We start from the raw sequence: 15,437 nt of genomic DNA, 5'->3' as shown, positions 1-15,437 counted from the left end.
TGGGTTGCAGCACCCCCCGCACATTATTTCAGATATCTGGGACTGAAAAGCATATGCAGTAGTGATTACCTTGAAGGCCAAAAGAGCATCAAATGGGGCCCAGAGGAAAATCGAGATCAAGCATGATGCTGTGTGCCGGTGGCCAGGCAGCCCAGAAAAGTGAGGATGCAAAACAATTTGGCCATGGGACCAGGGGTCAGCCCTGGTGTTCATTTCTTTAATACCAGGATGGGCCGTTACAATCACTTATATTGGCTACCCCGTATACGGGTCAGGTCATAGAGTCATACCAAGGGATATGGGGACACCAGCAGGGATGTGGCAGGGCTTTCACTGACCTTGATTCCTGTTCTTTGCAGTGGTGAATCAGGAGCAGGGAAGACAGAAAGCACCAAACTGATTCTGCAATTCCTGGCCGCCATCAGCGGTCAGCACTCCTGGATTGAGCAGCAGGTCCTGGAGGCAAATCCCATCTTGGAAGGTGAGACCTTGGATGGCAGAGGGAAACGTGTCTGCCAGTAGTGATCCCGAAGTGGCGAATATGCATCTGCGTGCACTACGCTACTGGGTGATAGTGATGGCCTGAGTTTCAAGTGCTCAGCGCTGGAGGGAAAAAAACAAACATTGCAGTGAATTTTCTGGCCAAAAAGATGAAACTCACGGACTGCTAAATATTATCAAATGTAGGTGTCTGTTGTTTTATTTTGAGTTTTAAAAAAGTGAAAAGAAAAATTCAAATGCACCAATGAAAATATTTGTTAAATAGCTTATTTGGGTTCTTTCACTTTGAATTTATTTTTCACAGCAAAAACATCTTCTGATATGGGTTGTCAATTTGAATGCTGACATGAATGAATATTTTTGTCAACTCTTGTAGAAAATGAAATATTTAAGCTGACCTGAAATATTTTCAAAAATTCTGATTCACTTAAAAATTGAAAAGTGTATCTTTTCCACTTTTAAACAGCACATTTCCCTCTCCCCCCCCCCCCACCCACCCTGATTTCAAAATAGAAATCTGAATTTTACGTAGTTGTCTATGCGGTTTTGGATTTCAAAAATGCTGATCACCAGGTACATAAAGCTCTTTCAAAAAAACCTTACAGCCTCTTACAGTGCTGGAATTGTTAAGTGTATGCAGAGCACCAATATCATGTAAATGCTGTACTCAACAAATTACTTTGAGTGTTTTGCTTGATCCTAATTGCAAAGACCCTTATTCATATTCTTTACCGGTTCAGCTGAACATGCAATTAATTTGACCAGCACTTCAGAGACTAAACATCTGTAATGGCAATAGCAAAATAAACCTTTCCCTGTCCAGAGTTAGAACGAATGTCAACAGAATACAGAAAAGAAATAAATGCAGTTCAAGAAAGAGCCTGATAATGAGAATCAGAGTGCTGGCCTTCATCATAGTTATATTGGCAAGCTGTTACTCTAAAGGCCAGCCCCACTGGTTTAATTGGATCTCTGTGATTTAAACAGGTGATCTGACTCTTGGGCCCCAAAATCAGTGCCAGATGGACCTTTTATTGACAGAGAGGAGGATTTTTGCATTGTCTTCCTCTCTTTCTTAAAGAATAACATTAATTTTTATTCCCCTGCCACTCGCAGTGAGTAGCGTTTTTCTTGATAAATAGCCCCCTTGAAATGAGTGGAAGTGCATATACCCTAACTCCTTCACACTGATGATAGCAAGAAAACCATCAGCTGGGCTTTTCCTCTCTGCATTCAGCCACGGCCTCCCTCAGCTGTAAGCAGTTGTGGCATCAAGGTGCCATTAGGGCTCTCAGGGCACTGCAGGACTACCTGGTGGCCTCAGCAACGCTGGCATTAGAAAGCTCTGCAGCGTCAGCACCCGCTTGGGGCATTCGCAGCACCCCGGGGCACACGCGCATAACGGGATCAAGAGCTTATGCCAGGCGGAGCAGACTCAGTATTAATAAGTAATAGGACTCAGAGGGGGAGTCTGTCTAGGATGCAAATTCAGCTTTGGGCTCAAATTTGTGGGCTGAACTAGCCATGCTGGCTTTCTGGCACTTTGATTTGGGATTTGAGGGTGCTGGACCGCTACAGTCCTGTTCTGCTTCCCCAAGAGAGGCTATCCCACTGGAGAGCTGCTATGCGTGTTACTGGAGCTGGTACAGCATCCGAGCCAGGGCAGTCCTAGCCCTTAATCACGTGCGCTTAGGTATTGCAGTAATGCGTTTAATCACATCCAGGACTCAGGGGAAGAGAAGCCCTGTATTCAAACATGTTTCCAGTGCCTGCAGCGTTCCCCACCCAGCAATCCCAGAGCATAGATGCCCAGGTGCTTGTGTGAGTGGTCTGCAGCCACATGAAGGACAGACCTGCATACAGTCTTTTTGCAGGGCAAAGTCTCCCTCTGGAGGCTGACTTGGTCCCTCTGCCTTTCCCTAAAGGATGAGCTCTTTCCTTTTCATGGCAGTCAGCAAATCACTCGCTAGCAGCTCCGTTATTTCCTGCAGAGCATCACCTCACACACTACAACATCCTGCTGGCCTTCCTAAACCCTCTTGCGTTTTATCAGCTGCTGCCAAAACCCCGCTGCTCTAGCTCTTTTTCATGGATAAGCTCAGCCCATGCCTCCTTCTCGTCTCTGTATTTCCCATCACACAGCTATCTACATCATATCCTATCTTTCCATGCTGAAATGACCTTGAGCTTATGGCACATAAGGGAAAAACCATGGGGCTGCTTTTAACCCTCGTAGGCCCCCTGCCCTGTATTTTTTTTTCCCTTTGAGACCAGATCCATGATCCTCTCTGTGCCAGGTCCTCTCTGACACACTGCAATTCTTCCCTGCAGCTTTTGGGAATGCAAAGACAATCCGTAACGACAACTCCAGCCGATTCGGGAAGTACATTGACATCCACTTCAACAAGAGGGGAGCCATCGAGGGGGCAAAGATTGAACAGTACCTACTGGAGAAGTCCCGGGTCTGTAGGCAGGTAAGGCTATCTGGAAAACACAGAAGCAAGCGCTCGGTCAGCCCACCTTTGCAGTGCCCCTCTTCTCGTGGAGCTGACACTTCTCTTCTACTCCAGGCCCAGGATGAGAGGAATTACCACGTGTTTTACTGCATGCTGAGAGGAATGACAACGGAACAGAAAAAGAAACTGGGTCTAGGGAAAGCCACTGACTACAACTACCTTGCAATGGTGAGAGCACAGCAAAGCAGAAGTTCAGATGTGATGTGTTCGGAGAAGTGAAGCTGTGAGAGATGTTTCCTCTGCAGCCCAAGAGACTGCTTTGCTGCTTATGACCTTCTTGAGTCTAAGCGACAGGGTCTGTGGGATGTCTTTGTCCTTTCACAAGCCTCAAAGTCTTCAAGCAGCCCCAAACCCCGGCATAAAAGACAGGCCATTACCACTAGTCATGTGAAGGAAGACACAAGCTTGGCTGGTTTAGATGTTTTGTGCCCAGGTCACTTGTTTGGAAATAACCAGGGTGTTACGTAGGACCCAATGCTCTTGCAGTAGCTGATGGAAGGGGAGATGTGTGTGGATGGATGATGTGATCTCAGCAGTGTATGGTGCTGAGCAGTCTCCGCATCCACACAAAGTGCAGTGTCTAACAGAGCCAGTAATCTCCAGCCCTGCTACCTATATATCAGTGTCATAATCCCAGCAGGAGCTGGTGGAAGAAGATGTAATTAAGGCCAGGCCATCAACAAGGCTGGGACCTAGTCTTCTAGCTGGATTGGTGGGGACCTCCACCATGTTTCCTTCTCTCTCTTTATCCCCACTTCAGGCAGCCCTTTCTCCTCTGCTGACTGCAGCCAGACACAGGGTAGCTGAGAACAGTGGGATCATGCAGGTCTCAAGACTGAGCACTGCATCATAGCAAGCACCAAAGGGTAGAGCCAGATCTGCAGATTCAGCATCATCTGTTGCTTATTCATTCCTTACGCAAAACATCTGCTGCTTTTGGGGAAAGCTTGGCTAAGCCTTGGATGCCTTAGGGTTACACTTGTCTGTGCTAGACACACTCAGCTTTATCCAATGCACTGTGTGAGCTCCTTGCCTTCCCAGGGTAACTGCACAACCTGCGATGGCAGAGACGATAGCAAAGAGTACGCAAACATTCGCTCTGCAATGAAGGTCCTTATGTTCACCGACACCGAGAACTGGGAGATCTCCAAGCTGCTGGCTGCCATATTGCACATGGGGAACCTGCAGTATGAAGGTAAAAGGACAAAGCACAGGGACATCTTCCAGCACACTTTTACTCCATATTCTGTGTGGTGAGAGGGAGCCAAATTTCAGGACAGAAGATTAAATCCAGCCACCTGTTACGGTGCTGTGCCAGGGACTCAGGTGCTTATTGTGGCATGTAAGGACAAGAAATGAGGAATGAGTCTCCACTCTCCAGGGCTGCCTGACTCTGGTACACTCAGTGGAGAAGGGGGAAATGTTAAGCCATCTGCAGAAGGACCATCAATGTGTCATCGCTACCTCTCTGGTACCTGCCCAGGCAGCCCAGGGCTGACAGCCCTGCACTGCAATAGTCTCATCAACATCCACTTTTCTTGAATTTAGGGAGGTTGAACATGGCCACAGGCAGTTCAGTAGACTCAGGTTCTGCAAGGAGGGACTAATGGAGCGATTCAGAAGTGCTTGTATGATTGGATATGCCATTGCAAAGGAAATGACACGGTGATTTAAAAGCCTTTTTGGAAAACAGAACTTAGCCTAAAGCACTTGCATGCTAGAAATGCTTTTACCCAAGGTTGGTGTAAGTCATTCAGGGTGTCTAGCAGAACAGAATACAGGTCCCTTGCAGCCAATGGCAGGACTCTGTCAGCCAGATAAGCTCTTCTTTCCATTCTAATGGCCAGACTTTGCCTGGCCATCAGGTGAAGGCAGTGATGAAGGGCCTTTCCTCCATCCCATCTACCTTCTGCACAGCTGCATCTCTCTACCTTCTGCACAGCTGCATCCGTTACTGACACCTTTCCTGTGCCATTCCCCTTCTAGCTCGGACCTATGACAACCTGGATGCCTGCGAGGTTGTTCAGTCGGCATCATTAATCACTGCAGCATCGTTGCTGGAGGTCAGTAGCTCTGTGTTATTGTCCCCTCCTCAGCTTGTTTCCGTGCCTGTGGATACTTAATATTGCGGCAAGGCTTAGAAAGCCTCATCTGAACAAGGCTCTCTTTGCACTGCCAGCTCTAGGAGGCTGAAAGAGGCTTGGGTAAGCTATACTTTACCCTGCACTAGCAGCATGAAGGAAAGTATCTCCATCTGAACTCGGTTTCTGAACTCCCTTTTGCAGCACTGGAGAGAAAGAGACATTTCTGGGGCACAGTTCACGCCATCCTAAAAATGACATCCAAAAAAGGTCACTCCCTGAAAGAGCCTGTCTCTTTCATTGATCTAAAGGGAGTTCATTACAGTATCTGAGAAGGAGATGTCACCTACACTGGATGTGTCTGAAGCGAGGGGAGGTAACCCCTGCGTAACCTGTCCCAACAGCTCCACAAACTGGAGCACTCCTCAGCGTCCTGCCCAGGATATGACTGGGCTCCCTCAGGGATGGTAGATTTTCTCTGTGGGTAGATTTTCTCAGTTTGTCCCAGAATATGACCCACAGCCGCCCCAGAGGGTGTTTTCATGTACTTCCAGGACTGGGCCTTTCCCTGGCTTGAACTCAGGAGTATGAAAGGGATCAAAGGGATGCAAAACTACATCGGTGCTGGCAGGATATGGCTCTGCAGGCCCAGGACAAGCTTTGCTTTTTCACCTCTTCTCCTCATCCGTGAAACTAACTCACAGGAACGCTTTCCATAGTAAAAGACAAAAACATCTTAATTAGTGTGTCCAAAAATGCTTGTGACATCACCGGGATGCTTGTCCTGCTACAGCAAAGGAAAGCCACTTGCTTCCAGCTGTGGAGGGCCACACAGTTCCTCTCTGGCGGTGCATGCTCAGGCCACTACCCCAAGTCTTATAAAGCCCCCTTGTGTTATAAAGTCAGCGACAGTGTCTGGTGGTGCCTTTGACAGGTTGACCCTCAGGACGTGATGAACTGCCTTACCAGCCGTACTATAATCACAAGAGGCGAGACTGTCTCCACCCCCCTCAGCATGGAACAAGCGCTCGATGTGAGGGATGCTTTTGTAAAGGTAAATCCTAGGATGTTCCCTGCTGCTCCTGTAGATAAGCTGAAGAAACCTGCCGGTTTTGAGACCAGAACATCCATCCCTGGGGAAAAGTGTCTCGCTTGGTCTTGCATGCATGAGTTCAGATCACCAGAGTGAGTCCCGCTGGCATTGAAACTTTGTTCTTAGTAGGATGCACAGAGAGATGAGATGGAAGTAGTATAGATAGCCTGGTCTTCAGGGGCTTTGCAGTCTGGACTTGAGCCTGTCCAGACTCAAGGGTGACCTGTGAAAAGAGCCATCATCCTGAACTGAGCTTGTTTTAACTTCAGGGAAATGTACCAAACTGAGCCCCAAGATTAGATCCTCATCTGCCATAGATCAGAGCAGCTCTACTAGCATGAGCAACATTCCCACCCGAATTTCAGGATTTGGGCTTGTCCATAGCAGTAAGTAGAGCCGAACTTCCCGGGAATAAGGATAGAGCTGTTTGAACATCACCAGAGCACTTACAGAGAACATTGCATGAGGCTGTGGGGCAGTGAAGATTTGTGGGATGGGCATATATCACTGCTCTGCTGTCTGCATGCCCGTGTGAGGTTGCAATGCAAGCATCAGTGGCCTGCTGCAAACGCTGCTCCAGTCTTTGGTGGCATACTCTGGCCAGCTTGAGCCCTCCACTCTATCTGTGGGGGACTGGTAGATCAGGCTAGCTGCTTTAATGCATAAGCAGTCTGCAAATCCAGATGATGACTTCTCCAGCAGTGATGAGCCTTTGGATCAGCTTCTTCAGATAGCACTGCTGTAGCTTATGCAAAAGAAACCAATAACACTGTAAAACACACAGTTCTGGGAGTACTGAAACAGCAGAAGCTAAACTGTTTGGACAGTGCTGCAACATTTAAGAAAGTCATTACCTTGTCCAGGCACTAAGTCCTTGACTTGCCTAACAATGTAACATAGCTCTGTTGATCTGCAGAGAGAGATGATTAGAAATCAGGGGAAGGGCTCTGGGTTGTCCTATAATCCTAACTTCTGGCAGAGGAGGTTTTAGGGCAAGCACATAGGTCCAAAATTTAGGAGTGTCCAAATTTGGGATTTTACTTTGGGCTGTCTTTAATCCAGACTTTCAGGTCAGTTATCCCTGATCCAACCACACAGTGGTTCTTGCAGCTTTATACCATGCCAAGAGTCTGGCATGACCGGTGCGTTGTTGAATGTGTCCCCTGGGGATTGTCCTGTAGCTGGGTATGCTCTGCAGGCATCTGTGCCGTCACAGGTGAAGTGGTCCTGCAGACTAGCAGGGTGCACTGCAAACCTGTCTCAGTGAGTCCATCTTTGGGATATTGCAGGGAATTTACGGACGGCTTTTTGTGTGGATCGTGGAGAAGATCAATGCTGCAATTTACAGACCTCCGTCCCAGGAACTCAAAAGTGTCAGGAGATCCATTGGCCTCCTTGACATCTTTGGATTTGAGAACTTCACTGTGAACAGGTATGGAGCCTGCAAAAGGAGACTCAGATCTTAACCCTCCTTCACCACCCAAGCTCAGGGTCTTGCAGTCCTATCACTCCTCCCAAGATAAGCAGGACAGAGCTGCGTGAGGCTTATATCTGCATGAGAGGTGATCAGAAATGAGCACTTCTGTGTTGAAGTAGACAAGACATTTCCTTTATTTGTTCAAGTACTGGCAACGTACTAGCAGCAGCACATAACCTCAAACTGATGGGTTCAGATTAGACACACACAAAAATTTTACTTTTTCTTTTTTTTGAGGAGAAAAAATGATAATCTGGACTGATATGGCAGTTCTCAGTTAATAGCAACCTTACTGAGGGGTTGATAAGGTCTGAGAGTATCACTTCAGGCATGGAAAGCAATGGAGAAGGATCAAGTATGGTGGATCGAAACTAATCTTTTCTTGACCTTACCTCTACAGTTTTGAGCAGCTTTGCATTAATTTTGCTAACGAGAACCTGCAGCAGTTCTTCGTGCGCCATGTCTTCAAACTAGAGCAGGAGGAGTACAACCTGGAGAACATCAACTGGCAGCACATTGAGTTCACTGACAACCAAGACGCCTTGGACATGATTGCCATCAAACCCATGAACATCATCTCCCTCATTGACGAGGAGAGCAAATTCCCCAAGGTGCGTTCAGAGCTCAGTCCTGCTTCCAGTGACTCCTGTTGTCACCCCCTCTGCGTTTGCATGCTGGCACCCTATGAGAGGTCTAACCAGCCACACATGCAGCACCAAGAAAGATGCAATACACATTCAATAGTGGGTTACCTATTCATAGTTTTTACTGCTCTGCCAGATTTTCTTTCACATGTACCGCAGTCACAGTTATGAACAAGTTAGCGTTTCTGATGGAAGAGTGCACCTGTAAGGGGCTGTAGAGCAGCCTTTGACAAAGTTTAAGAGAAAGTAATGTTAAATATACTCGCTTTGGAGCGTTATTTTGAATATAACACAATATACCACAGATATTTAATCCTCTTCTTTAATTTCTGCACCTGAGAGATTTCCTCCAGCACATCTCTCATCAAAAGAAATACAGGTGGTCCCCTGAGGCAAAAAAGAAATGCACCGTGATTGATTAGAAAATGATTTTAATAGGAAAAAAAGTCTGGTTAAATGTCAGACGTTTTCCTATGCGTACAGGGTACCGATGCCACAATGTTACACAAGCTGAACTCCCAGCACAAGCTGAACACCAACTATATTCCACCGAAGAACAACTACGAAACCCAGTTTGGTATTAACCACTTTGCTGGAATTGTTTACTATGAAACGAAAGGTACGGCATGGCTGCTGGGACACTGCTGGTGGGAGAGGATGCTTGGGGGAAGGTGAACTGCTGCTGTGTTGGAGTAGTTACACTACTGCTATAGATCATTATAATTATATTTATATCTATATAGTTATATCTATAACCCCACAGCTGGATGGTAGCCTGTGGTACTGCCAGTGTGGCTCTTTGCTGGCTGCAACGGCTTGGCCCTTTGGGAGTGCCCAGGAGCTGCAGAGTTTTGTGCTCTTTCACTTGTACGTGCTCGTGACAGATTTGCAAGCAAAAGCCCCACATGCGTTGACGCAGCCTCGAGATGTGCCTCCGACTTCCTCCTTTGGTCCCCCTTTCTCTGCCCACTCCCCCACTTCTGTTCAGCCTTCCCTGATGAAATACACCCAGTTCCCTCCCAAATCGCGGCTCTAACTGGGACATTTGATTCTGCCATGGGGTTCGTGACACTGCTGTGCATCTATGTCTGCCTTTTCACGTGCGAACTCCGCAGGAGGAAACTGGCTGCTGCTCTCTGTCCTCACACAGTGCACCGTGTCCTTAGCTGGCTCCTAAGCAACTCTGTAGAGCTGAAGGGCACATGTTCATTAGTGTTTCCTGAATATGGGAGACCTCCCCAAGAAAAGCTAGTAGCCCAGTGACTACAGGCTGTTTGCAGGACGCATACCGATTGTGTCATCTACCTATGTGTTGTCCCGTTATTCCTATAGGTTTCTTGGAGAAAAACAGGGACACGCTGCATGGAGACATCATTCAGCTGGTGCATTCTTCAAAAAATAAATTCATCAAGCAGATCTTCCAAGCAGATGTGGCGATGGTAATGCAGGCTGGAAAAATCTATATTTCAGTCTTTGCTGTTTGGGGTGTATTTTGAACCTGTTAGCATGAGTGAACAGTCAGTGTTAGTGCAGGGTCACAAGTACATCCATGCTCACACTCTCAGCTCACTGCATTCAGGCCCTAAAATATTGTTTTCTATTGTGGTCGCTCATGTCCTAACTGCGTAGGGACACTATACAGTAGTGTTAGGGAGCAATATGCAATACATGGATAGGAAGAATAAGGTTGGTGAGCGTAGAAACTTTAGAGAGGAAGAAATAGCTCCTGCTGTGGGATGGGCCACATATATGGGTATATGTATGTATGTGTAATAGAGTAAAAAAGAAGACCAAGTGGCTGCTCTGAATGAGCTGAAGATCCAATGCCAAAAAAATAATGCTAAATACTTATAGATCAGAAGAGAATGAAGCGATAGGCTTTAAAAATAACTATGCAGAACCTGAAAGTCTCCATGTGTAGCTTGTTATGGCCAAATCCTCCAGTCCTTCCCTAGACAAAGCCATGGGTTGGCAGAAGATGCTGAGATAATCTTTTCTAAAGCAATCAAGTGTTTTAAGTGTTGGAGTCATGTTTCTCAATGCCAACCAATTCCACTCATGGTCCAAGGGACCTAGGGATTTTCAGGAATGCCAGACAGATTTAGGTGTTTAATCCCTTGACGGTTAAGGGAAGAAGATGCCTTAATTTCTAAGCAACTTCATAAAATATGCCTTAGGCGTTTTTGTGAGCCTTGTTCTTAACCTGTAGCCATTCAGCTTTGCTCCTTCTGAAATGAATGATCAATACCGTTTGACTTCACAAAGAACATGATGAGGTTTATCAGCCCCAATTAAGCTACCAATTGGCCTGACACTCCTGGTGGGCTTAGAGCTATCCCCAGATGTGGATACTTTTGCTGAACTAGATGATAACTCCCTTATTAGTGGTCAGTGATGCCATTACCTTGGCTTTTTATTTTTTGTTCCTTTTTTTAAAAATTTTTGTGCAAGCTTTGCAATTCACCTTTGAAATGATTTCTCCCCTGTTTGAGTAGTGCAGAGATGCACTCTAGGGAATCAACAAAAGGGAGCTGTTAGCTTTACAGAGCCATGCAGACTTTTTCACTGGGATACCTTCCAAGCTGTCACCTTTGAAAGATGCTGGCAGTATCACAGAATCATAGAATCACAGAATCGCAGAATGGTTGAGGTTGGAAGGGACCTCTGGAGATCATCTAGTCCCACCTCCCTGCTCAAGCAGGGTCACCTAGAGCACACTGCCCAGGATCACGTCCAGACGGGTTTTGAATATCTCCAGGGAAGGAGACTCCACTACCCTTATGGACAACCTGTTCCAATGCTCTGTCACCCTCACAGTGAAGAAGTTTTTTCTCAGGTTTAGGTGGAACTTCCTGTGATTCAGTATGTCTCAGCAAAACTGAGTTGTCCACCTGGGCATTGTGTCAGGCCTAAAAACTGAGACCTTTTAAAGCATCAGAGCACTTTCTTGAGCTAACCCCTTTCTTTTCCTAGTTTTAGTCATTGTCTTACCATTAAACATCTTAAGAATATGTCCCTAATGTTGGTCCCTGTGCTTTGATACTTTAACGATCTCTGCTTTTCTTATTTGAATGGTAGATTTGTAAACTGTCATACATGCAACTGGAAGAGGAGCAAACATTGTGTGTTCTACCTCACCTGATAACGCACAATGCTAGCGTAAACTAGGAGAGTAGGAATCCCCTACCAACCTTTAAAAACACTATGCAAACAAAACTGCTGAGGCAAACAAGACCTGCCAGAGGGCTGAAGTGATTTTGCCGTTGCCTTCCACCAAGATTTGATAATCTTTACAGCCCCTCTCTTTAGACATATTCCCCGAAAGGAGGAGTGGGTGAGCATGGTTTACAGGCACTGAATATGTACAGCAAACAGCAAGGCTCTTCTTGGCAGTGTGCACACTTTCCTTGAGCATCAAGGAGACAACCTGTGGGTAAGCCTCCCACAGACACTCAGGCCCAGGTCTGTCAAATCTAACAACTTTTCCCCACTAGAAAGAGAGCAGTGACCGCTTTGCTGAGGGGTAATAAAATTATGAGGCGTTTTGCTCAGTGACTTCCAACCTTTGGCCCTTGGGAGCTCATGGATTAGCTCTTTTAGGGTTTCATGAAAAGAGTCACTGAAAAGTAACTCTATATTTGCTTTGCAGCACTCAGACTTTCTAGTGGGATCTTTCTATGCCAGCAATTTTAGAGATCCACAGAACAGAAAAGGCTGAAAATTACCCAACAGTGTACATTTGAATATTGTAGTAGCTGTTTGGCCCCTGAAACATGACCTAACCTTTGTGCATATCAAAACCTGTGTGTGGTGAAGTGGATATTGCTGGAGCACAGTGGGCTGTTAGGCATGGTTTGTGCATGCCCGTCATGGAGAAGATCCATTTGCATGTGTTTGCTGAACTGGAGCATTGCTTTGAATAGTGCCTTTTATTCGGACATGTGAAATGACAGATTCAGTGGGAACTATACACAGTTCCTCTCAGTTATCAGCCAGCATGATCTGACAGCGTTACTTGCTAGAGGAAGAAGGAGCAGTGGGGGATGGAAATAACAGGTCGGAAATAGGTGAAGAGAAAAAAGAAACCTCAGACTTGGGGGGTTTCCTTTTGGCCAAAGCTTCATTTCTGTAGAATCTAATTAATTGGATTAAAGCTAAGGGAGGAAGGGAGGTATTTCTTTAGAATTTTTGTGAAAGTGTGTTTTCACTGATGTCTTCTCAACTGCTATCTATTAAGAGCACTGGTCAAAGGACAGAAGGGAGGTGCCAGGGGGAGGGAGGTGGGAAGGGCTGAGACTAGACGGATAAAGAATGAGGTGAAAGGTGCAGAAGAGCTGTTTCCAAGTGACAAGAGCTGGAGGGTGATGGTCCCCTTAGCCTCAGGCATGTGAACATGGGGAGAAAGGGGGAAAGCCAGGAGGGGGATAGACAAAAATCTAAGAATTAACGCATTTTGTTTGTAAGATGTTATAAGAGCTGGACCTCCAAGACTAGCAGTGTCAGGCTCCCATTTCAGTTATTCCTTCTTTTCACTATTTGCTCTTCTCTGTCTCTGTTTTTTTGTTTGTTCGTTTGTTTGTTTGTTTTTTTAAAATCTGTGCTTCATGTAGTTTCTCTGTGGCTATGCATCCAGCACTTTTGGCCAGTCGCCCACACCCACGCCAAAGGTAAAATGAATACATGAGTTCCTCTGTTGTATATTCACCTCTCCTTGGCAAGGATTGTGCTTTGCTCTTGCTGCTTTATTCCTTTTCCTGTGTTATCTGTAGAGGATCTGTTTTGATTGACCAATGTGATAGGGCTTGTTCACTAGATACAGGAATATGACTTATGCCATGTATTTGGAGGACTGAACCTACAAGAGCTTCGAAGTGATGGGAATTCGGTTTGGATAAAATCAGAACCAGCTGGAGCCAAGATGATTTTTTTTCCTGATGTTTGAGTCACTGTAATTAACTTCACATTGATCTTTCACGGAGTTTAGCTGGTGTCTATCACTGCCATCATTGGCTTCAGGGCAGCATTGCTGCTCCACAGAGCTCTGAATCTGGCCCTATTTTACCCTTTTGGAGGTGGAAAATTAGACAGCTCACGTGCAAAGAGAGACTCTTGGATAGCATTTCTGGGTTGCTTGGAAATGCTATTGTTCTTACGGGTGATTTTAGGTCTTGTTCAAGTGAGAGCTCAGATCTGTGCCTTTCAAAGGAGTAGTAAATACTGAATTTTGCGGTGCTCAACCAAACAGGCTCTTGACACCTTTTTTATATCTTTTCAGATGTGTCTAGTCTTCTAACTGGTTCTGATGACTTCCCAAACCTTTCCTGCTAGATATTTGGCCATGGGGTAGCATACTGCGTGCTAAAGGTTTCATGATGATGATAGCTGTGTGACTCTGCCCACATTTTCATGACAATCCTCCCACAGCCAGGGGATAATGTTAGAGATGGACCTGACTTTCAAAATCTAGATCTTTGCATGGGGCTGAATTTACCCCTTCTTATCTCTGCGGAGTCTCAGAGTGTTTGGACTTGGAATTCCAATGAGTATAATCTGACCTAAAATGACCCAAAGCCATTTGTCCCACACCTGGGCTCCTTCCCCTCTGTATCATGACTGCAAGATGTTCACAGACTCACAGAAAGGTTGAGGCCGGAAGGGACCTCTGGAGATCATCTAGTCCAGCCCCTCTGCTCAGATAGCGTCATCTAGAGCACGTTGCCCAGGACTGCGTCCAGATAGCTTTTAAACATCTCCAAGGATGGAGACTCCACAACCTCTTTGGGCAACCCAGAGTTTGGATAGCAACATTTCATTTGGCCTCTCTCTAGGATTGTAAAAATGCCACACACCGATCTATGATTTGTTGTTGTTGTTGTTGCTGTCATAACATAGCCTCATGTGTTGTAGGTTTTCCAGTGAATAATAATTGATTATAATTGTATGTCACCGAGGCAAGGGTGGAACAGCCAGGTTTAAAAGTTTTCCAAATATATCACTATCAATAAGCTATCCAAAATGAAATTTTAGTTCAGAATAGTAAACTTGGCACTGTTAAGTAGCCTGTATCAGCTTTGCATCTCAAAGGCCTTTTCCGAACTGTACAGCCTTTAGGAGAGAGAGTGTCTCTTCAGCACATGCCACCATAGAACCTGCTGTGACAGGGCCCCAACTTTCAGTGGTCATATGGAAGCCACTCTTGTGAAATTTTACATAACAAGCAATGAGCATCACTGTCCATGGCCTTCAGAGAGGGGCTTGAGAAGCGCTCTGTCGTGGTGGCACGGCACATGATTGTGATTCTGCCACTGGAGAGATGCCAAGTTTAGCGACCTTCTACTCCTAAAGAGGCGCAAGGAAGGTCATTTCTCCAAAGCCTTTCCCCAAAGCGTTGCCAATGGTGCATGCTTCTCCTTCCCTATTGCACCTTAAGTAATTCTCCTTTTTGCAAATGCAAGACCTTCCTCCTGGCTGAGGAAGGTCACCATCTTCCCTGGACACCTGATACTGAACATAGCATTTCTGGCACACTGTACAGCCTTCTCCTTAAAGTGGGAGAAGAAGGTGTAGAGGGACAGCAGGAACATGCCTGCCATCTCTAGCTCAGCAGCACTTCTCTTTGCACTTGCCTTTCTCTTAGCTGCTGTTCACTTGGGACTGGTTTGAATGTTACATAAGAAAAAAAAATCCAGTGTTTGCCCTTGCTGGAGCTTTGAGTCTGTATTAAGACCATCCAATTCAACACAGCTTTGTGTACACCTTTGTCCACTGACTGCACAGGGAGCAGACAGGCTGCCCTAGTTATCGCTTTCTTGGCCATGGACATGTGATAAGTACCTAGTATTGTCTAGAACAACGAGGGAAGGAGTCTGCATAGATCCCTATAGATTTTGTGTCTTCTCATTGATGCTCAGAGCTCCAGTTGTACCACTGGGGAGCTCAGGCACCCAGGGCTGGGGAAATGTCTGTCTTGTGCCCTGCTGATGATATTCTGCCTTGACTTTTGTCCTTATGTTATTGCAAACAGCCACACACGTCTCTGGGCCTCTAGAAGCAGGCTGGCTTCAGGTGGCAGAGGGAAGTGGCATTGGAGGATGCCTGAATGACGTGCTGGCTGGCACATCTTTC

At 46.1% G+C, this 15,437-nt stretch overlaps 1 protein-coding gene across 8 annotated transcripts in view; it reads left to right on the top strand.

Annotated features, from left to right (window-relative positions):
* The window catches only part of MYO7A (myosin VIIA), a 109,433-nt gene that overhangs the window by 50,135 nt on the left and 43,861 nt on the right, over nt 1-15,437 (top strand). For 4 of the 8 annotated variants that reach the window (XM_068930694.1, XM_068930690.1, XM_068930693.1 and 1 more), the window contains 11 exons: nt 360-481; nt 2,833-2,975; nt 3,072-3,185; nt 4,059-4,212; nt 5,004-5,080; nt 6,033-6,152; nt 7,481-7,623; nt 8,069-8,279; nt 8,796-8,931; nt 9,645-9,751; nt 12,923-12,979. In XM_068930694.1, coding sequence (XP_068786795.1) covers nt 360-481; nt 2,833-2,975; nt 3,072-3,185; nt 4,059-4,212; nt 5,004-5,080; nt 6,033-6,152; nt 7,481-7,623; nt 8,069-8,279; nt 8,796-8,931; nt 9,645-9,751; nt 12,923-12,979 — 1,384 coding nt within the window. The remainder of the gene's footprint in view (nt 1-359; nt 482-2,832; nt 2,976-3,071; nt 3,186-4,058; nt 4,213-5,003; nt 5,081-6,032; nt 6,153-7,480; nt 7,624-8,068; nt 8,280-8,795; nt 8,932-9,644; nt 9,752-12,922; nt 12,980-15,437) is intronic. The other 4 variants (XM_068930697.1, XM_068930692.1, XM_068930695.1 and 1 more) reach the window with 1 other exon arrangement.

The sequence above is a fragment of the Struthio camelus genome, chromosome 1 (assembly GCF_040807025.1).
Source record: "Struthio camelus isolate bStrCam1 chromosome 1, bStrCam1.hap1, whole genome shotgun sequence".
NCBI lineage: Eukaryota > Metazoa > Chordata > Aves > Struthioniformes > Struthionidae > Struthio > Struthio camelus.
This window is presented reverse-complemented; position numbering and strand designations above follow the sequence as displayed.